The sequence below is a fragment of the Cervus elaphus genome, chromosome X, assembly GCF_910594005.1.
Source record: "Cervus elaphus chromosome X, mCerEla1.1, whole genome shotgun sequence".
Classification (NCBI taxonomy): Eukaryota; Metazoa; Chordata; class Mammalia; order Artiodactyla; family Cervidae; genus Cervus; species Cervus elaphus.
Window position 1 is genome coordinate 110,669,857 of NC_057848.1, and position 27,293 is coordinate 110,697,149.

The 27,293-nt window shown below is 41.1% G+C and overlaps 2 protein-coding genes and 1 non-coding gene across 8 annotated transcripts; 1 reads left to right on the top strand and 2 right to left on the bottom strand.

Annotated features, from left to right (window-relative positions):
• Nucleotides 1-351: 351 nt before the first annotated feature.
• GCNA (germ cell nuclear acidic peptidase) lies at nt 352-27,232 on the bottom strand. 6 transcript variants are annotated; one of them, XM_043897816.1, is made up of 13 exons: nt 25,402-27,232; nt 25,238-25,312; nt 23,893-23,975; nt 23,716-23,770; nt 15,382-15,428; nt 14,881-14,968; nt 12,413-12,495; nt 9,646-10,008; nt 7,401-7,476; nt 4,044-4,188; nt 2,720-2,858; nt 1,540-1,744; nt 352-1,241 (listed from the first exon to the last, which is right to left on the bottom strand). In XM_043897816.1, exons 4-13 carry the CDS (start codon nt 23,766-23,768, stop codon nt 992-994), a joined length of 1,449 nt encoding a protein of 482 aa, XP_043753751.1. In that variant the 5' UTR covers nt 23,769-23,770; nt 23,893-23,975; nt 25,238-25,312; nt 25,402-27,232; the 3' UTR covers nt 352-991. The 6 variants fall into 6 exon arrangements, with proteins under 6 accessions (XP_043753751.1, XP_043753754.1, XP_043753749.1 ...); XM_043897819.1 differs by lacking the exon at nt 23,893-23,975 and having other exon boundaries at nt 14,932-14,968; XM_043897814.1 differs by lacking the exon at nt 23,893-23,975.
• On the top strand, nt 19,928-20,034 carry LOC122690999. Its single transcript, XR_006340249.1, has one exon. It is a non-coding gene; the product is annotated as a U6 spliceosomal RNA (small nuclear RNA).
• LOC122690838 (cytochrome c oxidase subunit 7C, mitochondrial-like) lies at nt 23,220-23,622 on the bottom strand. The gene has a single exon (XM_043897825.1). The coding sequence runs from the start codon at nt 23,534-23,536 to the stop codon at nt 23,345-23,347; it is 192 nt and encodes a 63-aa protein (XP_043753760.1). The 5' UTR covers nt 23,537-23,622; the 3' UTR covers nt 23,220-23,344.
• Nucleotides 27,233-27,293: the final 61 nt, after the last annotated feature.

Here is a 27,293-nt window from a genome sequence, read left to right on the forward strand (position 1 = left end):
GAATGCAGCCCTGCCCAAGCCTTGAGGTCTGAGGTCTGCACCAGACTTCTGACGTCTTGAGATGGAAGATAATACATTTGTGTTAAGTCACTAACCTCCTGGTAATGTTTTGGCAGAAATAACAAACAAGTAAAACATTGATTCCAGTCTATATTCTAGACACCTCCCCAAAGTGGGGAGGTTGTTTAAGTGCTTAGGGGAAGTCACAAAAATCCAAGAGAAACCCCAAGTGGAGGCTGTTCTTCCAGACACATCCTCGAAAGCTTATGAAATCAGGGGTCTTGGACAAAAGACCCAAGGGTTTGGTCTGCTCTGGACATGGGTTGTCAATGAACAGACTCTGCCAACAAGTGAACTGCAGAAAACACTTTATTTTTATTCTATGAACAATCACATTGCTTATGTGGCTTCTTTTTTATTTTATAAACAAATACATTGGCTCAGATGACTTCATACAATATCAAAAGCAACTCAATTCGTGAAGCACATTTCTCTTATTTCTATGTAGGTGTAACAGGTTCCATCAGACATAAGCCTTGGTTTTGAAGTACTGCCTTTAAAACATGTTCTCTTTGCAGCATCTTTCTCCTTCTCTCAACCTGCCACTCTCAAAAACTCATTTCTCTTTTGCATTTTGTTCTACATGTTCACATTTTGTTCTCCATGTTTTGCATTTTGTTCTACATGTTTGCATTCCATTCTACATGTTTTGCATTTTGTTCTACAAGTTTGCATTTTGCTCTACATGTTAAGAATAGTACATAAGTAAGACCCAAGGTAGATCCAAAGGACTTTTGAGTATCAGCACAAAATGGTTAGCAACAGAACCCTTGGTGAAGGACAATCATCATTAACAACAGGAAGCTTTTTTCAAAGAATTTAAATTCTAATATTCATAGCTTCATAGCATCAAATATATCTTTCTAAAACTCCTTACTAACAGATGAAGCCAAAGATGACTCATCTCACACAGATACATTCTCAGATAACCTCAAAGACCCTGACTTTGTTTTTTGGCAATAAAATCCTTGCTGAGCTTTCTCATCACATCCCCATGACTTATCCCTTCTGTCTCCTTCTTGACTTTTCTGTAATTCTCCTGTACATATTTGGCAAATGGCCTCACATGGGGCTGAATGGGGGTTCCATCCTTCCGAGTTAGTGGCAACAAGACCAGAGAGCCTTTGCACTTGGCACAGATGAAGCGGGTGGTATCCAATGATCTGCTGTAGCGCCCGACCCTAAGGAGGAAAGAGACACCACACAGCAAAGGAATCAGTTATTGGACCTCCACATCTTCTCAGAGCTGCTGGCCTTGGGTCCAAAGCCAGACGTTTTCTGTGGAATCTCAGAAAGTGGGACACCAGGAAGGGGCTGTGGTCAGGCCAGCTCAAAGCAGAAGCGAATGGAGAAAGAAGACACAGAAAGGTGTAGAGAAGTTTTACTCCTCAAGTCAGATAGCCATGTACTTCCTGAAGAGCCATGTGGAGGCCAGAGTAAAAACATAATTGGAAAAAAGTCTAAGGAGAAGGGTCTTACCTGGATTTGCACTGAGTACACTCGTAATAAATCTTGTAGTTAATCTTGTAGTTATGGCAACGGGTGACCTTGGGCAACTCCGGGTGCACCATATTCGATTTTCGGGCATAATACCTCCACATGTCACCATGAGAATCACGGATGCCATCGAGCAGCCAGGAGGCTGCATGGCATACCTCATGGATCAAAGTGTCTCGGAGTCGGTCTTAGAAAAGGAATGGAAAGAAATCCTGAGCCTTAAACCAATTACCCCTGGTCTGTTACCCAACCACCCCTAGACTCTCCACCCGGCCAGACCCATAAGCATATGTGGGCAGGAAGAAGCGTTATCTCCCCAGGATTCTGAAAGTAAAATTTCAACCTACTTCAACCCAATTTTGTTAATGGCAGAAAGCCTCAGGTGAACAAGTGCTTTCAGAAAAGCTCCAGTGTGCTCTTTTTGTGGGACACTGCTACAAATATATCTAGCTGAGACCCAGTCGCCACCCTCCAAGAACATCAATGGGGTTTGGTCAGGAGAAGCTCCATGGAAAAGCCAGGCAATTAACAATTGGCTGGATTGGCAAAATTATCAAGGCCTTTCTAGATGTGGTGGGAAAAGTGAGCCAAGGTTGGGATGAGGAAAGTGTGCAGTCTATTATCAAAGCCAGCGTGAAGAAAGGCTGGCTAAAGCACAGGTGGAGTAGTGAGACAACATTGGCCAATGGATGGGGGCAAAGTACAATGGCCTCGTAAGCCATACTCCAGGCACTGGCAAGCCTGAGGTTTCCTATCAGGAAATCACACAGAGCAGGGAGAAAAATGAGGTGATAAGGATCCACAGCTGGGCAAAGGCAAAGACACAGAAGGAATGACAATAGGAGAGTCATTATGAACATCCAGTGATAGGCTAGATATAGGGACCCTTGAACTTGTTACTGAGAGAATGGAGATAGTGCCACCTGCAACGGGGAGCCGCAGAAAGTAAGTTAGGCCCGGCAGAAATATGGACAAACTAGACTCTCAGTTTGGTGAGACATCCAATAATAATGTCCTCTAAGCAACACACAGTAGACCTGTCCACACAGGAGTGATAGGGAACACTGTGATACAGGTGGCCAGAGAACACCATCACCCAAGAGTAACCCTTCAGGTGTGGGAAGGAAGCACGGCAGAGGAGCTACCCTACTCCCACCATCACCTGCAGAGTCGCAGACTTTCAGAGAAATCTGAATCTTAGCATAACGCTGTCTCTTAGGGTATCGAAGCTTGCCAGTGGTGCATAAGCCAGCACTTCTCAGCATCTTTTTACTCCAGCCAATCTCAATTTTCTCCGGCATCTGAGAACAAAAAGCAAACAAGAACAAATCAAAAAGCAGTTCTAAGCAGACCAGAAAATATCAACTCAAGAGCTTTGCAAATCTAACATTCTGGGGAGAATAAAATGTAAAGTGAAGCCCAGGTAAAGACAAGATTGTTGCAAGAATATGAATGCAGAATCTCTGCTCCCTTGCATGGAGACAAAAAGTCAGAGGCAGCCAAGGAAAGAAGAACACTTCTGCTGGGCTAGCAGACAGAGACCATGCATGAGAGCTATGAGGCAGGACTAAAAATGCAACTCAGAATACTTAAGGTTCCACTCAACAGAGTCATCTGATGTAACACCATTGTCATCAGGAAGGGCTCCAAAGGTTGGGGAACCTTTAGAAAGAACTAAGAACTTTCCATACAGAAAGTTTTGTCACCAGAGAAATAAAGTCTGAAAAACCTAATGACCACAGGTCTCTCTGCCTCCAGATTCTCTCTGATCCAGTCCACACCCCCATGCTACTGACAAAACCATTTCTTTCAGCAGCCACTCCATGTTATATCATATTCCTGGGCAGTGTTGCCTACTGATTTCAATTTAAGTTCCCCCAACCTGATTCCCAAGACCCTCTATTAACCAGGCCTACAGCAGCTAACATGTATTGCTCACCATATCATATGCCCTGTTCTAGGTACTTCAGGGGGATTCACTTACCAGGCCTAAACAGTAATTCTGTGTAGTAGGCAGGAGGTACACTACTACTGCCCCCACTTTACAGATGAGCAAACAGAGGTTCAGTAATTTGCCCAAGGTCCCATAGCTCTTTCCTAGTATCCTTAACACAGACCCTCTCTTCCAGATAGTCAAGCCTCAACACTTGTCATCTCCCCAACCACTGCTGTTCTCTCCCCTTACCATCCTTCAAGACCCAAAACAAGTCTCAATCCCTCCAGGCAATCCTACTTCCCATCTGCTCAGGCTCTCAGTGATTTCTCCCTCTGCTGATCGCCTGTGGTAGTAACAGTCTGGATCATATACAATAACCCACAAAACATTCTGTTTCTTTCACATATGCATGTCTCGTCTCCCCTCCCCATCTAAACTCACACTTCTCAAGGGCAGGAAATATACAGTTAGTACATCTGCACACCTCCCAGCACCCAAGAGAGCTGGGCATACAGCAAGTGTTCAATAGGTGCTTATTCATTGACTCTACCTTTTGATCAAAGACAGAGCTGTTAAGCAGACTGTAGATTTTCTGAATCAGTTCATCCTTATTTTGTTTGTAGTTCTTTCCAGAATACTGCTTTAAGTTTTCAAGGCCATGAAAGAAACATCCAGGTATTTTGCACTGAGAATTCCTATAAAAGTAAATTCAGCCGAGTTTTATAGAGCAAAAGAAATCAATAGAAGAAATGCATATATACAGGTCACGTCAAGAGACTTAGAAGACTCACTGGTCTCTCTTCCTTCCAGCTCCTGCTACGAGGGCATCTCCATAAGGTTCCATTTATAGCCTTTTCCTCTTCACTCCCCGCACAGTGTCTGAGATGTGAAGCCCATGGTTCCAACCCCAACAGGAGCGATCCCATACCTGGATCTGCTGTCTCCACCTCTCTCCTAAGATCTAGTTCTGAGTTTACAACTGCCCAGTGCAAATTTCCAACCAACTAACCTGAGTATGTCTCCAGCTTCATGTGTTTAATTGTCCAACTTCTGTTACAACAGGCTGAAAACCTGAGACATTTTAAAATCCATTTTCTCCTTCACCCCATATTCAACTAGGCACAAAGACAGATCACTATCTGCTTCACATCATCTCTTCCAGCCAGCCTCTCCTTTCCACCCTGTTGTCATCACCCTAGGTCAAGTTCCTGTCCTCTTCTCTATGCCTTGCTACTACAACATCCCACTGTGTTCCTTACCTACAGGCTCTTTTTCTTCTAATCCAACCACATACATACACCTTCAGACTAATTTTCCCAGGCCATGTTCCAGTGATGTCCCTCTCTGTGTGGCCTAACATTTAAGGCCCAGGTCAACCTGGTTCCAACCTCTATCTCTAGCTACCATTTCCACTCTGGCCAAAGTGAGCAACTTAAATGTTCCCAGGACATGGACTGACATTTCGCATAGTTCATTCATACCTTGGCAAAACCTATTTGTCCACGGCTTAGAATGGTCACACCTCCACTTCTCTGGAGACCCACCCTCTGTGGAGCACTTCATCATTTGCCAAGAATTTCTTTTTTACATCATAATATTTAATCCTCACACCATCCTCCAAAGAAGCTACTACTATTCTTACCATTTCCACTTGGCACATGACAAAACAAAAGTTCAGAAGTTAAATGACTTACCCAAAGTTCAGAGACACTGAATATACTGACCCAAATCTCATGGTCTTTCCATTAGACCACTATTGCTGTCTCATCTTTCAAGGCATAATTCAAATGCACAAAGAATAGTGCAAAAAAAAGAATAGTGCAGAGCCCATAAAAAAACACACTTGTAATAACTATTTATTTAAACTGAAGCATTTTAATCTTGGCTTGGACAATCCACAAATCCAAAGAGATCAGCCCACAGAGCTGAAAAGATAAACCACTAGCAAACATAGTGAAGTGTTTCTGACTTAATAGAACTCCTGAAACGGAGATTTTGCCAAGACACTTGTTACCCCTTAAGTCACAAAATAAAACCCTATGAGAGGTGCCCGGGTTGCAGGTGGGGGAAAAGTACCAGACAAGACAAAGGCAGCTAAAGTAGGGATCTTTCACCCCAAAACCTGATATGGGTGGCTAACATTTTTGCCTCCAACTATTTAGCTCTGAAAGCTAATTTGCATCAGAAAAGGTGGCAGATAAAAACCTAAACCCTCTACAGACCTCAGCAGAGAGCATGACCCTTGCATGTGTCTGTGCTCATGTCAAGCAGCTTGTGACTTAGCAAGCCTTCACTTCAGTGGTGATGCCGCTCTACTGCAGGCTGAGCATCTCCACATCAGAGGAACCAACAAGACCCCGGACGAGTACATCAGACACCAAGACCAGCCAGCAGCCTCCACAGGAACAATGCTGAGAACAGGAAGCCTACAGACTGAAACAGGAAGCAGCAAGGCAACAGTGAAAAGTCTAAACAGGCCAGCCTTCTTTGGATGAGGCAAAGGACAACGACACAAAGGAGTAGCTTCTTCCTTCATTCGTCACATTCTGTAGCAAAGCAACCTGGGACCTACCCAAGACACATGTCCCTAGAAGCAAATCAGCTTAAATATGGATCTAAGAATCCAGAGAAGAAGCTTTGCTAAAAGGGGGCCCATCTAAGAAAGGGCAGGCCAAACTGAAGAGAAATGCAGAAACAGACGGCCTCTCTACTCAAATCCAGTTTCTCTGTTGCCCTCACGCCTGACATATCATTTTTCTTCTCCCCTTAAGATGCATTTATTGCCCTAAAATACAGGTAAAAAAAGAAACATACAGTCCTTCAAATATACTCCTTCTTTTGTAACACAATTCAGATGGAAGTATACATTATTCCTGAAGGCAAATTAAAAAAAAAAAGTATGTTCACTCTATCACATTTTTAAGAGAAAAAGTGAAGTTCCTGGAATCTAAGTGAGGAAATGCATTAATTTTTTTTGCTTCCTTCGAGCATTAACATGTCTTTGGTCTAAATGACCTGCTGTTTTCACTACCAATATAATATATAACAATATAATACCAGTATCAATATATATGTAATATATAGCTTAATAAATATAAATGGACTACAAGCAATCCCTTTCACCCTAACATTTAAGATATAAAAACTAGCAAGAATATATAGGTAGTAAGAATAAGGGTTCATATAAAATAGATAATCAACAAGGATCTACTATACAACTCAGGGAACTATACTCAATATTATGTAATAACATCTAAGGGGAAAGAATCTGAAAATACACACACACACACACACACACACACACACTGAATTGCTATGCTGTATACCTGAAACTGAGATGATATTGTAAATCAACTACACTTCAATTTAAAAAAAATTTTTTAAAGAGTAAGGGTTCATCTGAAACCCTGGAAGATAATCTTGACTGCCTCCCCCCAATTCCAATGGATGGGAACACATTCATTCTGCTTTCTCACCATTCCTATTGCCTTTGCTTTTAGTTCTGTGAAAACTGATGGCCATAGGGCTATATCTAGCCTGAAAAAAAGGATCTTGTTTGGCTATACATCATTTAAACAACCTGAATTTAAAGACAAAGGAAATCTCAGAGGCCAGAGCTGCTGTGGGGGCAAAAGCTCCAGTCTGCCCAGAACTGGTAGGTTCTATGTGGAGCGCCCACACCAGCTCTGCTAGGGAGAGAGAAGAAGGGGGCACAGAGGTTCCTCCTCTCCCCACCTTCCTCCTGCTGCTGAGTCTATCCTCCCAATTCAGGGATATAAAACTTGTCCCATGCTGCCCACCAGACCTCTTCACCCCCTCAAAGGCCCTCCCACGTGACCAGTGAATGGCTTCACATGTGACAACTGTGCAGTCAATTCCTGAGCCACTGACCATGAGCAGTACATACCCACGCTTGGATTTTTCAAATTTCACTGTCTTGGATTTCTTCTTTGAAGGCTTACGCTTCTTTCGTTCTTTAACAGCTGAAAAGATAAATAGTTCATCCATACCCTGAAAATTGGTACCAACTGGCAACTAACAGGAAGATAAACCCAGGAGAGAGGCCCCCACAGACAAGCCCAGAGTAACATTTTAGTGTTGATAAAAACTAAAAAGGATAAACCAAAAGCTTCTCTCTGAAGCATGCATCCTGCTCTATTAGTTGGCATGAAAGGTTTTACCTACATGAGTCACAGAGCTGCAGGAAGAGTAAGTGGGGCAGGATTCTATCCTAGGCACTGAGGACTATTATGAAGCTACATGAATATACCATAAAAGGTTAGATTGTGGGGGCAACGGAGGCACAAGCAGTATAAGAAATGGTGTAGCATAGCTCACACACTTGCTTTGAGAAGGGTGGTTCCCATCCTAGGCAGCACCTTTATCCAGTATGCCAAGTCAAATTTTCTCTCCTTTGTCTAGTACCCACACTGCTAGTTGCTCTAACTAGAAATTCATATATCAGTGGAAAATTCTTAAAGAGATGGGAATACCAGACCACTTGAACTGCCTTCTGAGAAATCTTCATGCAGGTCAAGAAGCAACAGTTAGAACTGGACATGGAACAACAAACTGGTTCCAAATCAGGCAAGGAGTACGTGAAGGCTGTATATTGTCACCCTGCTTATTTAACTTATATGCAGAGTACATCATGAGAAATGCCAGGCTGGATGAAGCACAAGCTGGAATCAAGACTGCCAGGAGAAATATCAATAACCTCAGATATGCTGATGACACCACCCTTATGGCACAAAGTGAAGAAGAACTAAAGAGCCACTTGATGAAGGTGAAAGAGGAGAGTGAAAAAGTTGGCTTAAAACTCAACATTCAGAAAACTAAGATCATGGCATCCAGTCCCATCACTTCATGGCAAATAGATGGGGAAACAATGGAAACAGTGACAGACTATTTTTTTAGGCTCCAAAATCACTGCAGATGGTGACTGTAGCCATGAAATTAAGATGCCTGCTCCTTGGAGGAAAAGCTATGACCAACCTAGACAACATACTAAAAAGCGAGACATTACTTTGCCAACAAAGGTCTGTCTAGTCAAAGCTATGGTTTTTCCAGTAGCCATGTATGGATGTGAGAGTTGGACTATAAACAAAGCTGAGGACCAAAGAATTGGTGCTTTTGAACTGTGGTGTTGGAGAAGACTCTTGAAAGTCCCTTGGACTGCAAGGAGATACAACCAGTCAATCCTAAAGGAAATCAGTCCTGAATATTCATTGGAAGGACTGATGCTGAAGCTCCACTACTTTGGCCACCTGACGTGAGGAAGTGACTCATTGGCAAAGACCCTGATGCTGGGAAAGACTGAAGGCAGGAGAAGGGGACGACAGAGGATGAGATGGTTGGATGGCATCACCGACGTGATGGACATGAGTTTGAGTAGGCTCCGGGAGTTGGTGACGGACAGGGAAGCCTGGCAAGCTGCAGTCCACAGGGTCACAAAGAGTCGGACACGACTGAGCGACTAAACTGAACTAGCTAGAAATTCATGTATTTAGGAGGTAGTGCCCTTCGTTCATTTATCTAAAAAAGTTATTAAACATCTATTACATGTCAACTACCAGGCTAGACTTTGGGACAGACTAAAAGATGAGTGAGAACCCTCTCACCAAGAGGCTCACTATCGGGACGTCTCTGGTGGTCCAGTGGTTAAGACTCTGTGCTTCCACTGCAGAGGGCATGGGTTTGATCCCTGGTCAGAGAACCAAGACCCCAGATGCTGCATGGTGCAGCTAAGAAAAAAGAAAAGAAGGCTCACCATCGACTAGGGGGACAGATTCAGAAAGATACTTAACACACTTATGTAAGTTCTCTTACTACTGATGAAGTCTGGGAACTTTGGGAACCTGGGAGGGAGCAGCACCTCAGACTTATAGCTTCCTACAGCAAAGTAGCAATTAGGCCGGGGAGCATGAGGACAACAAGGCCATCCGTCCCCCTCCTCAGAAAGAGCCTTTTCACTGTGATGGCTGCCACCCTTGGCCACTAGAGAGCTGCTGAAACACGGCAGAGGGTTAGTAAGCAAGACAGACTCTAGAAGACAGACATATCTGGGGGAAAGAGCACAGCGAACCTGGCTGGCACACTTGTTGCACTAGGCTTAGTCAGTGGGACAGACATACTTGGTTTGATTGGCTTACCAGGTGGCACAGTTATGTTTTTGGTTTTATATTTCCTTTTCCTTGGTTGTTCCACCACAGGTATAGGCTTTCCATTAGTTGACAACTTTGTATCTAAAATCTCTGGTTTAGCTTTACGATCATCAGTTGGCAGCTGGCGGCGATTCTTCAGAAGATTCTGCTTACCAGCTACAGAAGATAACTTGTGCTGGGTAACAGTAAACTCATCATCTTTTTCCTCTTTTTTGACAATTTTGTCCTGATCACACGAATCATCTTTCATCACAGGGTTCTCCAAATCATCATCATCATCATCATCAGTGATAAGTATTGGAGACTCATTGGTCAGCTGCTTATTAGTGTCAGACAGTTTCTTACTCTCATCTGAAATTCAAAACACAATAATGTATAAACATACCCCCCCACCCTCACATCCCCCCTCAACTTCAGATTATTGAGCACAAATTAAACAAGCCAGGAACTGTGGTATAATGAATCACAGTTAAGAATCAGTTATTTTATTAGACTGTTTTCCCTCTGCTACTTTATTTTACTGAGAACAGTGACAGTTAAAATGGCAATTCAAACCCAGTCAATTTTCAAATCACATTCTCTGAGTAGCACCACGGAGGTGCTCAGGGGTTCCCACAGGTCTGAAACTTGTTATGTTTTCACTGGGCCAAAGCAAAACAAAAAAAGAAATGAGAATAATAAAGTGGGTTCTCCCTGCGAATCAAGCCTGGTTTCTATAACTTAAAGGAGTGTACTTTGAGATTATGTCGTCATTAAACTTTTGGTGCTCTTTATTTTATGAAATTATGATGACAGATGATAGTTGGAGTTTATTTCCATCATTAGACAAACTAAAAATTTGCATTCCTTTGTTATCCCCCCAAATTTCTTTCTTAAACTAGTCCAATAAGTCCAAAGCTCTCAGAACCACTGATGTGAAAATGAGGAGATAAGTTCTGATGCCAGCGCCAAGAGGCCCTGGGAACACTGGGATTGTCCCCAGCCTCATGGAGGACCCATCCCTTCATCTGGAAACAAGGGGCAGCATGCCTAAAACACAAGCTGTCTGCGTTCTGCTCAGAGTTCAGCATCTAGATTTCTATGATTCTGGATGTAAAAAATATAAATCACAGCACAAACAAGTTATAAAAATGTATTTATGGTGCAAAAACTCTTTATCCTAAAATTCCATATTTGGGATAATATATTTTGAGTTTCATCTATGATTTAAATTAATTATCAAAGAACTTGAAAAAAAACTGCAGATATGCAGTAAGGAAAGAAAAAGCAGTGGGTGTTCCTATGGGAAAAAAGTCATCCTTCCTAGAAGATTTAAAGATTTCCCACATACAACTTCAATTCTAACAAGTAGGGACAAAAATGAACAAATTTATAAAACAAAAACACTCACAGACCTAGAAAACAAACTTCTGGTTACAAAAGTGGAAAGAGGTGGGCAAGGGAGGAAAGCTAAATTAGGAGTTTGGGATTAATGTATACACACTACAATGTGTAAAATGGATAACCATCAAAGACCTACTGTATAGCACAGGGAACTATATTCAATGTCTTGTAATAAACTAAAATGGAAAATAATAGAAAAAAGGAATATATGTGTGTGTGTGCAACCTAAACACTTTGCTATGAAACTAACACACCTGAAACTGACACAATATTGTAAATCAACCAGATTTATGGATCTTCTGATTAAAGGAGTCAGCAACTGACTTTGGCTTTGTCATTCAGGCCCCTACTCTAAAGCTACTTCCCCTGGGGCTCTGTGTACATTGCAGAAGCTTGTCATGTTACACCCGCTACTCTGCACCTGGACCTCTGCCCTGCTCAGGCAATCCACCCAGAACTAGAGAGAAGGGGAAAAAAGAAATCAGATGGGACAGGTGATGAAACAGTAGGAGATGAGGGTTCCAAGCCACCTATCACTTCCCTGCTCTGATATCCCAGGTTAACTAGCAGAATCTGGCCAATGCTATCTTGGGGGGTAGTTACCAAAGTAGCAGCCAGTATTTTTAAGGGTGTCAGTACTTTAAGCAGGTGCCTGTGTCTCTTGCCCTATGTCAGGTCCTAAGCAAACGGAGATCAGTAAAATACTATCCCAAAGGTTTAAGAAGCTCCTAGTCTTCCTATGTCTCAAACCCACTGAACAGGTTCTGAATTGCAAGTAAAACTCCACACCTCCTGAAAGGTGATGAGGGCCTCTGCATTCAAAGAGGCAAGGATCGGTTATGCCAAATACACACTAAGAAAAACAGGACTCTAGAAAATATAAAGAAGGTAGGCAAAGACAAACAGCTAGACAGAGAAAAACAAGCGTACCCCTGAGAAGTCACTGCCAGCTAGCCTGTAAGCCTCACATGTCCTAATCTCCACCAGGCTGGAAAGAATGAGTCCCTTCCTCCTCCCTGTCATCCACACACAGAGAGGGATGAAAAGTAGAAGGCAGAAGAGCAGGGCAACCTTCATGCTGCTCAAGGTGAGTTCCTAACTTCCTCTGCTCCTGCAACATAATGGGTAAGAACTCTACAGAGGGTGATGTCTGGGTTCTATGGCAGCAGGAACAGCTGCTGCTCTGTTAGGAAATTAACCAGGGAGTGCAGGGGACCCAGCCATATCCACATCCCGCACATACGAAGGAAAAACAGTGGCACTCACTACGAAATGATTCAAAACAGAATGTTTGCCGACTCTCATCCTGAGATGACTGTGCGTGGTGAGGCTGCACCACACAGCTCTTTCTCTAAGTTCGTAGTATACTTGCCTTTGCTACTTTTGTCATGTATCTTAGGTCTCTTTTTCTCGGGGAGGCAGTCATCATCAGAGCCTGAGTCAATCACCACGTAGCTGAGTGACCAGACAGAGAAAAACAAAAGCATGAAAGCAACATTCTTCTTTTCATGACATTTTCTATTATACTTTTCTCCAGCGAGCAAAATCACTTTGAAATGATTTTGTTGGTTTCCCAAAGTAACTGTTCCCCTCCTCTGGACTACTCAATCATTGTTCTTGATTTTCCATCTTTCCTACCTTCCTACCAAACCTTTCCATCAGTCTGAATCCTTTCAAAGGGAGGAATCTGTCTAGTATTGAGAGTTGAAGTGAGCTGTCAGAGGGTATGTGTTAAAATGGTTTTGGTGTAAGGGGAAAATGATTAAGGAAAAGTCTAGTTAATTGCCATTTCTCTTTATCCACGTTGAGATCCCCCTACCACAGATGCAGAGAGGCAGCCTTGGCGGGGAGGTTTCTTCCGGGTGCTTCTCTTTGCAGCCCAAAGCCAGCACCACTTAAGTGAGCAATATCCCTGTGACACCCAGGATGCGGGTGTTGTCGGTACACCTCTGGGACTGTCATTCTCAGCTGTCCCAGGTATTTGGGTCAGATGTTCCAGAAGGCTGAAATGCACCACCTTTATTTCCTACACAGTGTGTAAGTGTGATATACCTTTATGATGAGAGAGAAAACTACTTAAAACGCAGCTAGAAAACTTGTCTGCCCCTGTTACAGACACAAATCTATTCATCCATTTCCTTCATATTCACCACTTTTAATCTGCCAAGTTTACAGAACTTTGCTCTCTTGTTGACCATTCATTCCATCCTTAAAATTCTTTTCTTGATTCCTGGGACACTATTTGATTTTGGTTCTCTTCTCACCTGTTTGCCCACTCCTTCTCACTCATTTCCCTTCCTTGTTCGTCCCCAGGTTTTTATCCACATCCCTTTCATGCCAAGCCAATCAATTCCTAAGGATTGGGTAAATATTATCTATCCACCAGCCCAACTTTGCTTCTGACTTCTGGCTCCATAGTGCCAATCTCCTACCTGGATGTCCTATGCATAGGGTTAATTTTTAGTCAGTCTACACAAGTACAGCCTCACCAACTGTTTACTGGTGGTGTCTGTTTGAACCAGTCAGGCAGCCATCCTGACTAATCCCTGTCTGTATCTCTTGGTTGTTAAATGTTTTTAATATCAGCCCTGCCTGTAGGCCCCTCAATCTCAGCATACCCAAAACTGAACACATCACCTTCTTCCCCAAATCCACCCTTCCGACAGTATCCCACAGAGAGAAGGCCCCGGAACTGGACCAAGATCTGTGGGCACTCCAGGAAGACACCTCGAAATGGATTTTCTTTACATATTTGTTCAACATCTATCTGGTGGAGACAGGAAGAAACCAACTGAATATTCTTAAATTTATTTTCAATCAAGGGCTCTATAGCATATAATATTGAAAATCAGAATATTTCTAAGGATTTATGACATACCATTTAAAATGTAAATGGCAATGATGGAAATTCTGCATCTTTGTGGTGATGGTTACAGTACCTAGTCCATATACATACCATATACGTTTGTCAAAACTCATCAAACTGTATACCTAAAAAGGGTGAGTTTTTCTGTATGTAAACCATACCTCAATAGACCTAACTTCAAAAATATAAATAACAAAACCGATCATTTCCAATAGATAGCTTTATACAATGCATTATTCAGTTCTAGAATTTCAGCTGATTGCAACTGCTGACTTCACACATTGGTGTCAGGCTTGGTGGCTTGCATGCTGCAAAAATAATCAACAGAGATAAATCAGAACTAGCCAGAAAAACATTTTCCCACTTGACAGCATTATTTCGTCTTAGTGTGGGAAACAGAAATGACCAATTCACATTCCTACAGGATTCAAGGAGCTGATATGGAAACCAGTTATTTCAGATTCATTCCAGTAAATTTAGCACCTCCTACAGTTTGGCACCTGGGCAACACCCCTTAAGTGTAGCAGAGGACTCCTAAATAGGAAAAGTAGTAGATAATGCTGACAGATTATGGCCAATTCACATAGGACTTTAACTCCTAGGCTTACCTATTTGATTTCCCTTAGATAGACAATTTGAATAGAAAATTAATATGATCAAAGCAGTGTCTCAGGAGATTAATCTGGAAGTGGAATACAGACTGGATCAGAGGAGGAATAAATCAGGGTAAGGAGCCCACTTAAGAAGCTCTTGCATGAATACAAGGGTAAAAACTGATTAAAGGCCTTAGTCTTTAGTAGTGGAGACTAGAAGTTAAGGGATGGTTCAAAGAGACATTATAAAGAAAGAAAATGACCAATTAGTGATAAGGAGTCTAGTATTTTGAACCCAGTTGTGAGGGTTCCAACACCCATTATAACCCTGAACATAGGATTCAGAGAGAAAATGTGATGTTTATTCTGAAATCATCTTACCCAAACATTATTCCTTTAAACAAGTCAACTTTCACCAATTCTCCTACCCACCTGATGTTCTCCTTCTTCACTTTCACTCCAGTTATAACTGAATCAGAGAAAGAAAGAGGGCATTAGAAAGCATGTGAAGCATCGTCAAATCTGATTACCTATGTCTTCAACTCCCTAAAACCAAAGTCCATAAATTAGACTTGGTTAAAATTTATGGTGGACTCTTAAGTCATCTCCCATGAGAGACAGAGAGGAGATAAAAGTAAGGAGATCTATAATGAAAAAAAGGACAGGAAGCAAATTAGAAAAGAAGCACAGAGGACATCCTCTGCTCCTCACAGTAGGGAAATAAACTTAGTTTCACCAATCTAGACAGCCCTAGAGGAAACAAAGCTAGAACAATGTCCAAAATCACATTTCAGTCATCTCTACGAAGACATGGCTAAATTACTTTAGATTTAAATTACAGCTTTAGATTGTAAATTACTGCTTTGAGGAGACTCTACTTACAGCAGTCAAGATCTTCATCACTGCCTGAGTCCACAGTAATAACGGAACTGCAAAATAAAATACGTTCTGTTTTAAAGGAAAGCTACTAACAATATTAGCAACCAAATGTCAAAAATCTCATATGAAAAGAACCATCAATCTGAGTTTCTGAAACGTCAAAAGGCTTTAAGAGCTTATGAAATGAAGATCACAATAGTGGAGGAGAAGAAAAATTAGAAGCCACAAGTCGCTCAAAGCTGCTGTGTGCTCTACTGCACAAAGTCAGGGGAAAAATGTTAGTTGAGTATCATTAGCTATCAGTGAGAAGCCTGTTTTCTGTCCAGTGGTATATTTCTATTTAAAGATACGAGGACTTCCCTGGTGGTCCAGTGGTTAAGACTACACATTCCAATGCACAGGGAGCAAGTTCAAATCCTGGTTGGGGAACTAAGCCCACATGCTATGAGGTATGGCCAAAAAGTAAAAAATAAAGTTAAAAATAAAAATAAAGATATGAAAGTAAATTCCAAGAAAGGGACCACAGGGAAAAGGATTTGAGGATACAGAGATTACAGTTAAAAATCAAAAGGGCAAAAGAACAAGGGGGACACTTTTGGGGCTTTGCTGCTTGAAGAGGATCTACTGATCGGGATTGCTATCTGAGTAAATGCACAAATGCTGAAGTGCATTTCTTGGGGGAGAAAACAGAGGGTGATTTCAAACCTGCAACTGCTCCCTGTGGTGAACCACGGCATTGGGTCCGTTGCTTCCCTGCCTCACAATTTGCCAGAGGCCCTAGCACTCGTTCTACCCCAGCTAGCAGCAGGCTGCTTGGCTGGTTGTTCAAGCTTCACATTACAGTCAGCCCTCTGTATTGAAGGGTTCCACATCTGCTGATTCAATCAACCTCAGACAGAAAACACTCAGAAAAAAATACGCCAGCAAGTTCCAAAAAGCAAAACTTGAATATGCTACGTGATGGCAATTATTTACGTAGCATTTACATCACAGTAGGTATTATAAGTTATCTAGAGATGATTTAAAGTGTATGGGAGGATGTGCATACATCATATACTTAAGCATCCAAGCATTTTGGTATCCAAGAGGAATCCTGGAAGCAATCCCCACCCCACCCCAGATACTGAGGGACAACTGGACTATCTGAGGTGACACCAAAGCACATTCCAGCTGGGGGTCCTTTAGCTCACCAGATAGCAAGTGACTGAACATCCCCTAAATTAGCCACTCATGATGATTCAGAGAGTCTCAAAATCCAGCTCAGAAAAGCCATACTGGAGCCAGGTTCCAATTCTAGGACCTACTCATGGGTAATCTTATCATGAACTATTGTGACATACAGCTAACAGAGGAAAGTAAAGTGCTGAAGAAATTGGGCATCATAGCTCTAAGGGTTAACATATATTTATATTGCTTTACATATTTATTAGGTTTTACAAAATATTTATAAGGTTTTACATATAAAAATCAGCCTTAACCACTTCTTGTAGACTTTTATTTTGGCCTTGAGATTGATTACTGGACTGATTATATACCTTTTAAACACACATGTTGGCTCACTCCCTTGATTAAGTTTTTTATTCATTTATTGGTCATTGTACACTAGACTTATTCAATAGTAGGCTTCAAGTCATTTTTGTTCAATCAAGAATGAAATCTCTTGGTTTCCTAGGTATGGGTCAAAACATGACTTTGGTTATATGAAATCTATTATCAATATATATCACTACATATAAACTAAAATGTGATTCATACGTCATCTATCTTTTCACACACTGCTGTGTTACACACACACACACACACACGCATTTTCTTTAGAGGTCAAACAAAAGGAATCGGGGATCAGAAACAGGACACAAAAAGTTATACAACAGAGTTCCACTCTAATCCCCAAAGAGAAAACATCGAATTCTGGGTTGGCAGGTAACCAACAGGAAAAGTAAAAAGGTTTAAGGACAGCACTAAGGAAGAAATATGTGGTCAAAAAAGTAGAATGTAGTACCCTTTTCAAGTAAAATTTATGACCAGGCGTACAAGTCCCTAGAAAGCGTTTCAAGACTCATGTCACTATATTAGAAAATATATGCACCTAAGAAAAGCCATCTGGCTTACCCAGAACTCTACCATGGAAGGACTAAGAAATCATATTAGAAGGCTTTGAAGATATATCAAATAAAAGCCCTTGAAAACTTTTAAGTACCCAGAGAAGGTCTTCCCTTTAAAACTGAAGCCATAAACCATATAGATTATGCTTTCCTATAACTACAGAAAAAGATATAAAAGAATCAAGTTATTAATAATTATTACTTCAAAAGAATGGGAGGGTGTGTACACGTGAGATGGACTTTCACTTTTTACTTTAGATGTTTCTGTATTGTTCATTTTTAACATGGGCCTGTATTCTACTGGTAATTTCTGAAACAATAAATATGGAATAATTAAATAGGATGGGTACATCTATGGTTCATTCATTCATTGATTCAGCCATTTATTTAGCATCTATAATAGCCAGCCCACTAGGTGACCCATTCGCTTTTCTGATCCAATTATTTTAAAATGAGTCTAACAGGGCGATTTTTACAATATGGGATTTCTGCATGCTTATTGTGTGGTAGTCATAACAAAACAAGGAATCTTGCGCTTAAAAAAAAAAAAAAAAAAACTACTCAGTGAGCACCAGAGAGTATGAATTAGGCTTTGATTGCTCAGTGAAAACCAGTACCCCACTCCTTGTATTATGTATCTCAGTAGCATTGCTGCCGTCAGACTGCCAAAACCTCCTCAACGACCTTGTCCCATAAATCACTGGGAAAATAAGAGGCAATCATGCAGGAACACCCTCATCCTCCCACCAACAAATCTACTGACCTGTCTGTAACTATAACCAACTCTGCCTTAACAAGGAATGCAATGTCCCCTCCACTATCTAAGGCCATACCCTCCCTTATTCCTTGGATCTCTCCCCTGCAGCCTTCTCAAGGAATTGCTTCCTGCCATCTTCCATGCTGTGCTGCAGGACTGACTCCTCTCTCCTGGGTCATTCATCCTACTATCCCTAGACCCCATGTCCTCCAATCTTGTATTTCTAGCCTTGAACTCTCCACTGAACTCTACCTATGTGACATCTTGGATATTTACTAAGTATTTAAAGTGTGACATAGCCAACACAGATTTTTTATTTTTTCTTTTCATTCTGTTCCTTTACAGTCTTACTCATCTCAGTCAATGGCACTACCATCCAACCAGTAACGCAACCAAAAAATTTAGGAGTCATCCTTGATTTTGCTCTCTCTTACCTCTCATGTCCAATCCATCAGCAAGACCTGTTGGCTCTACTTCTAGAGTGTATTTCATCTAATCTAATACATTATTATATGTACCTCTAAGAAAGGAAAAAACACTACCAAATGATGACATGCTATCAAATGTATGAAGCATCCCAGCCTCAGAAATGTTAAGATGTGGGGAAAGTCTCTGAACTGAGCAATAATATATTCTATACTTATCCAAATCTCTCCAACTTCACTATAACCACCCTACTCTAAACCATCATTACCGCTCACCTAGATTTCTGTAAATCAAACCTGGGCCTCAGTTGTAAAAGAACCATTTATCTCAGAGGGCTACTATGAAAATTAAACAAGATCCTATAGGGTCATGTACTTCACGGCATTTATCACACTATACTGTTTGTTGCCTATTTATATGCATCTATCTCCCATTTCAGACAGTAACCTGTACACAGATCTCGAAGTGTGTCTGTTTCATACTGTTAAGTACAATGTCAGTACTCAATAAATATTTGCTGAATAAATGAATGAATCTCAAAAAGTGGTTCCAAGGATCCCTTTCATTATTTTCCTCCCTCCCACCCACATCCCCATTGAATCTGATTTTTAAAGGATTTTTTGTCTATTAGATCTCATTAAGTAATATTTTTTCCACTTAAAAATTTAATTATATACATGAAAACTCAACCCTTAGAATAGAAGAAAATAATAGCAAATGAAATAACAAAGGATTAATTTCCAAAATATACAAGAAGCTTATGCAACTCAATAACAAAAACAAACAATCCAATCAAAAAGTGGGGGGAAAAAGTGGGGAAAAGACCTAAACTGACATTTCTCCAAAGAAGACATACAGATGGCTAGTAAACACACAAAAAGATGCTCAACATCATGAGAAATACAAATTAAAACTACAATGAGATATCACCTCACACAGGTCAGAATGGCCATCATCAAAAAATCTACAAACAATAAATGCTGGAGAGGGCATGGAGAAAAGGGAATCCTCTTGCACTGTTGGTGGGAATGTAAATTGATACAGCCACTATGGAAAACAGTATGGAGATTCCATAAAAAAACTAGGAATAAAATCACCATATGACCCAGCAATCCCACTACTAGGCATATACCCTGAGGAAACCAAAATTGAAAAAGACACATGTACTTCAGTGTTCATTGTAGCACTATTTACAATAGCTAGGACATGGAAGCAACCTAGATGTCCATTGACGGATGAATGGATTAAGAAGCTGTGATAAGGGCTCCCTTCAGCAGCACATATACTAAAATTGGAATGATACAGAGAAGATTAGCATGGCCCCTGCGGAAGGATGACATGCAAATTCGTGAAGCGTTCCATATTTTTGGCTGACTCTTGTCAATGTATGACAAAAACCACTACAATATTGTAATTAGCCTCCAACTAATAAAAATAAATGGAAAAAAAAAGAAGCTGTGATAAGTATATACAATGGAATATTACTCAGCCATAAAATAGATCACATTTCAGTCAGTGCTAATGAGGTGGATGAACCTATAGCCGATTATATAGAGTGAAGTAAGTCAGAAAGAGAAAAATTATCATATATTAACACATATATATGGAATCAAGAAAAACAGTATTGATGAACCTATGTGCAGGGCAGCAATGGAGACGCAGACATAGAGAACAGACTCATGGACACGGGAGAGGGGTAGGAAGGAGAGGGTGGGACATATACACTAACAAATATAAAATAGATAGCCAGTGGGAATTTGCTGTGTGACTCAGGGTACTCAAACTGAGGCTCTGTGACAACCTAGAAGGGTGGGAGGCTCAAGAGGGAGGGGACATATGTATACCTATGGCTGATTCATGCTGATGTATTGCAAAAACCAACACAATATTGTAACTATTCTTCAATTAAAAATAAATAAATTTTTAAAGGGGGGGCCTTTTAAAATATCTATGCAATACTGTTTCAATGATTTATCAATAAAAAAAATTTTCCCAAATAAAAAAAATTACACATATATGCCCATCTATGAGACAGCCCAAAGTACAGTCAGCCTAAAGCAAAAATAAACAAACAACTAACAATATCACCTGCATTAATGAAAATACAGTCCCCAGATACTGAGACATAATGGTCCTAACTTGCAGCGAGGGCAGGTGGAGAGCCTGGCAGGGTGCTGTCCAGCCAACCAAGTGCCCTGGGAATTCCCTATTTGGGGCATGTGACTGAGGGTCATGGAGAGAGCTGGGACTTTACCTTGTGCATTTTTGATCACACACACACACACACACACACATTACTTTGATTCTTTAGTTGAATGCCACAACTAGCATCTTTGTGCATTTAATTACTTTCATAAATTGGATTTTTCTAGGATTGAGTTCCAGAAGTCAAATTACTCGGTCTAAAGTAGGACCAATTTTATAGCTCTAGGTATATTTCCTTATTTGTTTCCAAAGGGTCGTACTAGTTTACAGTGTCAGGAATATTACTATAATAAGATTAAATATTTAAAATTTGCTAATTTAAGCAGTAAGTAATTTTAAATTAGCATTTCTATTACTTCTTAAGATATGTTTCCAAATGTTTGTTTGCTGCATTCTTTTATTAATCCTCCCCATTTTAATGGCTATCAAGAAAAAATGTTTACCAGACAGTTTTGTGACTGATAAAATACACTGAAAAGAGGAGTAGAGGAACACTTTGTCCCTGTTCTTCCAAGAGTCCTACTTCCCAGAGATAAATGTTTCTCATTCTTTTAGAGAATTCTCAAGCATAAGCACATACCCCTACAAGTCAAGTGCACAAAACTTTTTTTCTTATAAATATTATGCTTTATGAATTATTCTGCAGCTTAGTTTTTGACTTTATAGATCTTAGTACTTCTACTATCAGCATATAAAGCTCTTATCATTTTTTTTGCATGATCCATAATTTATTTCAAGTACACCCTTAAGATATATAAACTCAAAAAAACAGAAGGATATATAAACTCCTTCCAAATTTGTGTTATTACAAACAATGCTGCAGTAAACATCCTTGTATGTATTTCTCAATGCACTAGCAATTAATCATACATCCTTCATCCACAGAACTGAACAAAGACCAAAACAATCTATGTATGTTTGTATGTGATCCAATGAGCAGGAGTTACAAGGAGAAGGGACATGGGAGAAGTAGGGGGAAGGAGTCAAGAGAAAGTTAAGAGTGAACTACAAAAAGATACAATGACTTGTTTTTAAAAAGAAAGAAAAAGTCCTTGTAGTCGAATTACTGGCTCAAAAGACATGGACATTTAAAATTTTCATATTGCCAGACTGCACTCCAAAAAGGTTGTACCAATTTACAGTCCCACCATGACTGCATGAAATTTCCCTACGGATTTGCCAACACTGGGTATTATCAAAATTTTTTAAATCTTTGCTAATCTGATACATGAAAAATGGTAACTTGTTTAAAATTCTTCCTTTAAATAATAAAATTAAAATTTGAATAAATTTTAATGTCTATAGGCCATTTGTATTTTTTCCTCCTAGAACTACCTTCTAAAACTTTTGCCCATTTTCTCTTCATTCACCTTTTAATTGTTGCTTTTATTCATTTATTTTTTGGCCAGGCTACGTGGCTTGTGAGATTTCAGTTCCCCAGTCAGGGAATGAACCAAGGCCACCAGAGTGAAAGCCTAGAATCCTAACCACTAGGCCACCAGAGAACTCCCTAATTGTTACTTTTTTCTTTTTAGACTAAGGAAGATGGTCTTTTATTATAAGTAATACAAATATTTTTTCAGTTTCTTGTTCATTTTTATGTTTTTGTTAAGATATTAAATTTAGAAAGACATTCCTCACTTCAAAATTACTATAAAATCCAGCTGTATTTTCTAGCATTTTTAATGATTTCACTTCTAATTTTAAAGTATTTTATCCATGTGTATAATTTATTTTGCTATAAGGAGTGATGAGGTAAGAATCCAATTCTTGCTGTTTTCCAAATGGTCAACCAATTAACTTCAAATTATTTGTCAGTGTATCTATCTTTTCCCCACTGATTTGAAATGTCTTTTTTTTCTATCATGAACTAAATTTTCATATGCATTTGGGTCAATTTCTAGACTCTCTATTCTATGGTTTCTACTTTCTTCCACACCATACACTTATCTGTATGCTTATCTTACCTGGAAAGGAGAAAAAGAGAGCAGCCTTTCAGGAGAATGAAGACTTAAGAGATGAGACAACTATTTTAAAACACCTATCATGGAGAAGAAAAATACTTCATCTATACACCTACAGAGGGGAGTACTGAGAACAATGGAGTGCGAATAACAAAAGGACAGACTTGATGGTCATCAGAATGACGAGCTTTCTAGAAATTATGTTCAACAATGCATTAAGTTGTTTCATGGAGTTGTATACTCCTGGCCACTAAAAGAGCTGTTATATAGAGGTTTCATGCATTGGATAGGAGGCTGGACGCCCATGATTCTAAGATCTCTTTTCACAATTCTCATTTTATGACAATTATACATTCTGTAGACTCTAAAAGACATAAAGGTATATTTTTTTTTAAGGATTTATGCCATAAGTTTATTTACAAACATATCTAGGATGCTGAGTTCAAGGGTTTGATCCTTTTAAGAGACTGCACCTCTTAATATGTTCCTCTTCCTATCTGTCTCATGGGTTACTTTTTAAGCAGTTGGTGTCTCACTATAAAGAAAGGTGCAGCAAATCCAGACCCAAAGAACAAAGTCATCATAGCTAGTAACCTCCACTTGTTTTCCACTGAAAATGGTATATTCTTCCCTGGACCCTCCTCGTAGTGGCTCCGACGAACCACAAAGGTTGTGAACCTCCGGATGCTCTGTCCCAGCATAGCGCTGTTGGAAGCTCTACAAAAGATCAAGACTGAAGGCGGAAGAAATGGTGGCCGCAAAACGCGCGCTGCTTCCTCACGACCTTGTTCCCCCAACTGTAAAGGTATATTTTTTGAGAAAATCGGTTTGACAACAGAGTAGGACTAAACTAAGAGAAAACAATTTTTTCAAATCTCACCATTTATCATCCTTGGTCTTCAAACTGCCAGCCCCTTCTTTGGGCTTGTCCATGTCTGTTAAGAAACCAAAACCAATTAGATGTTTCTACACTCTGCATTTACCTTTGAGAAAACCAAAACTTCACTCCATGAAATGAGAAGTATTTAAATTTGTTTATTGTCGACTTTTCTCCCACCTTGCCCCACCAAGATTCTTTGTAGGTCAGTCAGAACGTCCAAAGCACATGGGGGCTCCTGATGTTGTCACCTCAACTGCCACCTATTACAGAAATAGGCGAGGGCAATCATTCATCAGCCTCCAGATCAATTTTCTCCCCGTTATATGGCTTTAGCATGCACTACTTGGTCCCTGGCCCAATGCTCTTTCATCCTTAAATGTATTCCTAACCCACACACACATCACCACCCTCTCTTCCCTCTCCCCACATCTTCGTTTCACCTACTTCCACCTCACACCCCAAGAAAGTCTTCCCTCAGGCTTTCACACCCCGCCCCACCCACCCTTCACCACCTCCCTACTTCTGCTCAGAGCTAGTCTTACACAGACCAGGCCACACATCCCCACACACCTCAATCCAACTCACAAACTCCCCAACCCCCTCCTCCCACAAGGGATCAGGTCACCCTCCCCCTACACCTCCATCTTCCTACTCTCACCTTCTCCCTCATCAGGCACTCATCAGGCCTTGAACCCTATGTTCAAACATCACACTCCGCATAGAGCCTCCTCTCCCCCTCCCTCTCCTGCCACCTTTGCACCAATCAAGCCTAGACGACTCTTCCTCCCTCCAGTCTTTAACCAATAAGTCCTCAACACCTCCACTTCATCTCACGCACACTTCCCCCTCCACTTGTTTCTACCTCTCCTCCCCAGGAGGTCTTTACACAAACAGTCCTAGACCCTTCTCCAGCTGCTGCCTGGAGCCAGCCTTGCACCAATCAGGCCTCAACTTCCACCTCCTCTCACCCACGGGCCTAGATCCCTCCCCCCATCTCACCTCCCAGCGTCCGCAGTGAGTCTTGCACCAGTCGGGACTCGACTCCTCCATCCCCCCCTCCCGCACCTGCCTCTCACCCCTAGCTGATCAGGTATGGCACCCCTGCCTCCCTCCCCAACCTTACCCCACCCCTCCCCCACCCTACCCCCAGGCACGCACATGCACCCCTACCCAGCCGCCACCTGCCCCTACCTCCATACTCCAACCTTCAGCCAGCCAGCCTTCCACCCCGCTACAGCTGCATGCCACCTCCCAGGCCTCTATTTCCTTATGCCCCAAACTGGTATATCTGCTTGCCCATCCCCCATCTTTAGCGGAGTTAATATCACTAAAACATGCACAAAAATTCCTTCTTCCAAAAGTATTAGGTGCAAACAGGCAAAATATTTTGCCAAAATCTCGGTCTCAAGATTCACGGACAATCAGTGTCCAGGGCTTATGGTGGTCCTCACTTTAATTTAGTCTGCTCAACCGCAACAAGTTTCAGCATTTGCTCTCGCTTCAGTACCCTCCGTTCATCTACCTGCTTCTGCAGCCTCTGGCCTGGTCAATCGTTGCTCTCCTCAGACAAGTGGATGGTGCGCAAGGTCCCGAGCAACTGTAACGGACGCCAAGCGCAAGCCCTTTTATAGAGCCCGGGCTCAGCGGCGGTAGGAACTGACGTATTCCCGCCCTCCCTGTACCCACCTATCAGTGTGTTCACCAGGCAGATTCAAACTTCGTGGCTATGAAACTTGGCGCCTTCGAACAGTGCTTCCGGAATCATGTCTATCACTTCCACAGTGCATGCGCCATGTCACACAGAGCACGTAGTTTAGCGATCCTTCGTTTTGGGGGGCGACAGCGAAAAACCGAGCCAAATCCTCCGAAACAAAGTTTCATCATTTGCGGGGACTTGGATAAGCGAGCTCCTCCCCTGTTCCTTGCTTGAATTGCCCAAGCCTCTAGGTTCCTTTGCCTCCCCCGATCACGCAGGAAGTTGAGGGATGGGGGCGTGGGGGCGTGGGGACGGGCGCGGGGGCCAAACCTAGATAAGAGTGAAGCAGCAACCCGAAAGTGTCTGGCAACACTGAACTGTGATGCCCGCTTCCAGAACCCCCCGAATTCTGCAGATAAAGAGGAGTTAATTTGAAGCTTTTTGGCACCCACTCCTGACACCAAGAAAAACAAACAGGGGTAGATTTAAAAAAAAAAAAAAAACACAGAGGTAGGCAAATGCCTTCTATATTGTGCCCAATTCTCTGGCAAAACCCCATACATCTCATAATTAAGCATTTGGCCCACAGAATACAAATAAAACATCCTTGCATTTAAAAATATTAATAAAAAAATAAAAAATAAAAAAAATAAATAAAAATATTAATAACAATGAGTTTATCTCATGCTAGACACTGTTCCAGATGTTTTATTTGGATTTAATCCTTACAGACACTTTAAAAAAGCAATGTTAGTACTCATTTTATAGCAATCAGTGGCTAAAAAGTGGCAGGGAGCTAGAATTCAAATTCCAGTAGCACTAATTTAGTCTTAAGCACCAAACTACCTATCTACATATATAAAGGTACTTTGAGTTGATAAAAAATTGGGTTAAAAAAGGTTTATCATTATAACCTTATCTCTTACAAACTTTCAATTTACCTCTATAAGCTGCTTCCATAAAATGAGGCTTACATAACTGTGTGCCTCAGAGGTTTGGGGAAAGAATCTGAACATTAGCTGCAGTTAATATTAAAAGGCATGTGCTTCAGGGAATTCTACTTAATGCACTGTGGTGACCTAAATGGAGAGGAAATCCAAAAAAGGGGATAACATGCATCTGGATGGTTGATTCACTTTGCTGCTTGGCAGAAATTAATTACACAACATTAATAACACAACATTGTAAAGCAACTATACTACAATAAAAATTAACTTTAAAAAAAGGGCATGTGCTTCAAGTAAAGAGTGGATTTAGGACTGGAATCAAACGGTAAGTTACACAAGTTTATTGAAGGTACACAAGAAACTCCTTTAGACTGGAGGCAGAAGGAGCTGAAGCAGACTGAAAATAACTGATGCAGATTCTGATAAATAGTCAAGAGGGTGGTGGTAAGTATTTATGATCAAGTTACTGGACACCTTTCTTGTTCCATCTTCCAAGAAACAAGCACCAACCTACATTAGGGCTTTGAAGGTTACAGTCCACAGAACTTAGGAGGTGAAGCACCAGATATTTTATTGGAAACAAATTCTTGTTTATATCTCTGTGAAAACAGGCACCTGAACAGCCTGTTCTGGTCCCTGGTACATGGATATCCTCCTCCCTCATACCTGCGGTTGAGTTCAATCACCATACAAAGTGGGAAGGAACAGTCCACATAAAGAATGAGACTACAGGGGTAGATGAAGAACCCAGAATGGTTATAAGCTAAAGAGGAACAAGCACAAGTGAATGTGCTGGGAGTCTCAGGCTTTCTCAAGTCTTAACAGATTATACACCAACCTGACCCATGCTCCACCACACATGGCTGAGAAAACGAAATAACTCTTACTATCATGGGTGCACTATAAGGAAATTTGGTCCTGTTGTTGTTTGGAAC